Raw genomic sequence first — 1,564 nt, 5'->3', positions numbered from 1 at the left:
TGAAAGATCTGTTGTCTCTTCTAGGAATTTGGAACATTCCCTGATTGATATTCTAATCATTGAACTATCTGACAATGGGCCCCTTGGAGCAAGATTGGCCTCTGATGATCAGCCATGACTAGCATCATCTCAATGAATATTAGGGGTCTGGGGGCGAACCAGAAATTCCTTGCCCTAAAGAAGATTTTCACCTACAATCATCCTAATATTATCTTAATTCAGGAAACAATGCATTCTGCTGAGGATTCAATCAGATATTTTCGCCGTATGTTTTCCCAATGGCACATTGTCACTACTGATGCAAATGGACTTTCTGGAGGACTTGTTATCCTTTGGAATCCAGTATGGATTGAAGCTAAAGCTTTTAAATGCTTCGCTGGAATTCTTCTACTTGCAAACATCAGCGGTTTTTCAGGTTCTATTCATATCTTAAATCTTTATGCCCCTTATAAGGATCGTCGTCCCTTCTGGAATAGATTTTTGTCTTCGGAGCTTTTGGAGTTAGATCTATTTCTCATGGGTGGGGACTTAAACTGTACATTATGTGGGGATGAGGTATGGGGAAGAGGAAGGAAGATGGATCCATTAGCGGGTTGTATTAAAGAAGCCTTACTTCATCATAACTTGACAGATATTTTTCCCCAATCTTTGGGACCTACATGGGATAATGGCAGAATTGGTTCCACTTTTTTGGCTAAAAGATTGGACAGATTTTTGATCTCTGATAACCTCTTGGTTCGAATGGGTAGGCCTATTTCCCATATTATAAATTGCTTCATATCTGATCATAGACCTATTACTTTATCTTGGGGCTATAGGAAATATAAGAAAGGTCTTCCTTATAAATTCAATAGAGTCTGGTTGGAGGACAAGGAGTTCAATGATCTTGTTAAAATTTTTTGGCATGATAGTTGCACAAATGAGATTAAATCTCCTTCTCAACATCTCTTGGATAATCTACAGAAACTAAAGGTTAAGGTTATTGCTTGGCAGAGAAATAAGCGAATTGCCAACAGAGTTGCTTTGAAAGAAATTCAGGATAGTCTGGATGAAATAGCAGGGGAATTTAAAAATGGCAACATATCTTTTTTGGTCCGCAATAAGATCCATGAACTGGAAAAGAAAAGGCACAATTTACTTGCAATAGAGGAAACTACATGGAGGTTAAAAAGCAGGGCATTGTGGCTGAAAGAAGGAGATCGGAACACTAAGTTTTTCCATAGATTTGCAGATCATAGGAGAGATATTAATTCCATCTAGGAAATTTAGACTGATAGTGGGGACAAGCTTTTCTCACAAGAGGAAATCTCAGTGGAAGCAATGTCATATTTCAAAAATTTCTATAAAAGAAATGATAATACTAACTGTGAGGATATCTTATGGGGAATTGCTGCTTTCCCTACCATGTTTAATGAGGAATAAAATAATTCCCTTTTCTAGCCAGTTTCTGAAAATGAACTGTTAGAGGTAATGAAATCTTTTAAGAAAGATAAAAGTCTCGGCCTTGATGGCTGGATTATTGAATTTTATCTCCATTCCTTTGACCTTCTCAAGAAAAACATCC

General features: G+C 37.3%; 1 protein-coding gene across 1 annotated transcript; it reads left to right on the top strand.

The window, feature by feature from the left end:
- Nucleotides 1-228: 228 nt before the first annotated feature.
- Nucleotides 229-1,260, top strand: LOC149253636 (uncharacterized). The gene has a single exon (XM_089454553.1). The coding sequence runs from the start codon at nucleotides 229-231 to the stop codon at nucleotides 1,258-1,260; it is 1,032 nt and encodes a 343-aa protein (XP_089310679.1).
- The last annotated feature ends 304 nt before the right edge of the window (nucleotides 1,261-1,564 follow it).

This window comes from Pinus tabuliformis, chromosome 7 (assembly GCF_031772625.1).
Source record: "Pinus tabuliformis cultivar Carrire ecotype Pingquan chromosome 7, CPIR1, whole genome shotgun sequence".
Taxonomy (NCBI): Eukaryota; Viridiplantae; Streptophyta; class Pinopsida; order Pinales; family Pinaceae; genus Pinus; species Pinus tabuliformis.
Note: the sequence above shows the minus strand (reverse complement) of the source record. Positions and strands in the feature narration are given on the sequence as shown.

Excerpts from the sequence above, each read along its gene's own strand:
- LOC149253636 (XM_089454553.1), top strand. The coding sequence starts at position 229 with ATGCATTCTGCTGAGGATTCAATCAGATATTTTCGCCGTATGTTTTCC.